Source organism: Octopus bimaculoides, chromosome 14 (assembly GCF_001194135.2).
Source record: "Octopus bimaculoides isolate UCB-OBI-ISO-001 chromosome 14, ASM119413v2, whole genome shotgun sequence".
Classification (NCBI taxonomy): Eukaryota; Metazoa; Mollusca; class Cephalopoda; order Octopoda; family Octopodidae; genus Octopus; species Octopus bimaculoides.
This window is the reverse complement of record NC_068994.1, coordinates 33,047,333-33,049,742: the sequence shown is the minus strand read 5'-3', so window position 1 is coordinate 33,049,742 and position 2,410 is coordinate 33,047,333. Positions and strand designations below refer to the sequence as shown.

The 2,410-nt window shown below is 40.3% G+C and overlaps 1 protein-coding gene across 1 annotated transcript; it reads left to right on the top strand.

The window, feature by feature from the left end:
• The first annotated feature begins 244 nt into the window (after positions 1 to 244).
• LOC106870120 (uncharacterized) lies at positions 245 to 649 on the top strand. Its single transcript, XM_014916105.1, has one exon. The coding sequence runs from the start codon at positions 245 to 247 to the stop codon at positions 647 to 649; it is 405 nt and encodes a 134-aa protein (XP_014771591.1).
• Positions 650 to 2,410: the final 1,761 nt, after the last annotated feature.

Below are 2,410 nucleotides of genomic sequence, written 5' to 3'. Positions count from 1 at the left end.
AAACACAGGCCCAAGGATCTATGCAGTGAGACTGAACCCAGAACCATGTGGTTGGGAAGCAGACTCATATGTTCAAAAGCGAAAAGGCAAACCTACGTAGGTTCTCTCGGCATTATGTTGCTCGGAGTGGTCAGCTCTTCTATCGTCACAGAGCAGAGAGAGTAAGAAATTCTGAAAATGAATCCGAGAAATCTTGATCATTCGCAATCCGGATGAACAAAAGAGTATTATTTCAAATTTTCACATGGTTTATGGAGATTGTGATACCGCCCACTGCTTGGAAAGTCATCTTGGTGTCGACAGAACAAGGGCTGAAATTTTAGTGAGGTTTTATCGGGAAAATGTGGGTAAAGACACGAAAGAGTTCGTTTTCCCTTGTGATCGGTGTCAAAAAGTGGACCCTGTTCGCAAAATTAATGTTGGAGAGTTTCATCCTGTTCCTGTGCCAAATGAAGTGATGGACCAAACTGGTGTCGATATCACCAATTTGCCGAAAACAGATGATGGTTATTGTTGTTGCAATGGATTACTTTTCCAAATGGCTAAAGGCTCGAAAGATCACACAGCGGAAAGTGTTGGAAAGTTTCTCTTTGAGGATGTTATTTGTCAGCATGGCTGTATAAAAATTCAGATAAAAGACCAAAGATGAGAATTCGTAAACAGAGTGTTTGCAGAGCTACATAAACTGACAAGAACACAGCAGCACATGACAAGTGCTTATCACCCTCAAGCAAATAACCTTGTAGAGCAACAGAATCTCACTATGAAAGTTGCTTTTATCAAATCCCTTAAGGCAACTGGAGCGACAGAATCTTACTATAAAAGTTGCTTTTATCAAATCTCTTGAGGCAACTGGAGCGACAGAATCTTACTATAAAAGTTGCTTTTATCAAATCCCTTGAGGCAACTGGAGCGACAGAATCTTACTATAAAAGTTGCTTTTATCAAATCCCTTGAGGCAACTGGAGCGACAAAATCTCACTATAAAAGTTGTTTTAATCAAATCCCTTAAGGCAACTGGAGCGACAGAATCTCACTATAAAAGTTGCTTTTATCAAATCCCTTGAGGTAACTGGGTTGAATGCTTACCATCAGTCATGTTTGCGTATCGAACAGCCAAACATTCTTCAACACATTTTACCCCGTTTGAAATTTTATACAACATGCAAGCTACACTTCCAGTTGAACTACAATACAACCCAACTGCTAAAGATCGGGACAGTTTTGGAAATGATCAATCTATGTCCAGAAAAATTGATGTTATGACAGCTATTCGGGACAGTATGATTTCTCGAGTTCCCTCCAATATTAGAACAGCTCAGTCCGTTCAAAAAGAGCAATACTATAGAAGACACGAACAACGGCATTTCAGTATTGAAAATAAAGTTCCGCTCAAAAACATAATTCGAGAGGACAGAAAGGGAGGACACTTTACGGAACGCCGCATAGGTCGTTACACTGTTGCAGAAGTTTGTGGCGAAAATACCAATCTACTTTCAAATAACAATAAAGTACTTGAAAAGAAAGTAAATGCTACCAACCTCACTCGTTATATTGAGCAACCACCAGTAAGTAAAAAACGAAAAACAAATTATGAAAATCAAGATATCCAAGTTCCACGCAAAAAAAAAAACAAAAAAAAACTGCAATGATGTTTTAATGTATATAAATACATTTCGTAACCAATTTAAAGTGTATAAATAAATTTTGGTTTGTATATAAAACACATATTGTTCTTCAAATTAATCTATCAACTCAACTCTATGAACAACATCCATCTGCTACATATCTATAGAGCCCCATAAAAGTGTTTTAAAGAATCTAATAATTTTGTCTCATTTTCATATTTTAAGATTAGTTTACAATCTTGAATGTAATCCGTGTTTAATGTTATAGAAATGGCAGTTGTACGGCACAGACACGCGGGGACCGAGGTGCTGGGCTTCTCCGATACAAGTGCACTCATCGTCTAGAAGGATACCAGTAGATGAGGAGGGGCACCGAATTGAGCCACGCGCCGCTGTTAGGCTACGAAGTGGAACGGAGGCAGGCGAGGTGATGCTGGCCTAATGATATTTAATTCTGCCTGAAAGCAAACTTGTATCTGATGTCCCAGTTACGTTGGATTGGACACAGGCATTCTGTGAGACGGCAAGGCCTTCGTCGGTTCAATCGGCTGCATCTGGCTCCAATTCCTGGGCCATATCGGGTTCAACCAAGCTATAGAGTACCTCGCCGATGAAGGGTGCTGTTAGGAGACTGAGGAAAGATAGGTTGGCAGAGCTAGGTCCAGTGCGGAACGGAGGTCAAAGCCACAGAATTTAAACGGTAGTTTAGCCTGTTGCCACCCAGTGCTGTCAAAACTGACGTTGCGCATCAGTACAGCCTCGCATTTGACAATATTGACTCG

What these genes read in the sequence shown, in the direction of transcription:
- LOC106870120 (XM_014916105.1), top strand. Translation starts at nt 245, where the DNA reads ATGGTTTATGGAGATTGTGATACCGCCCACTGCTTGGAAAGTCATCTT.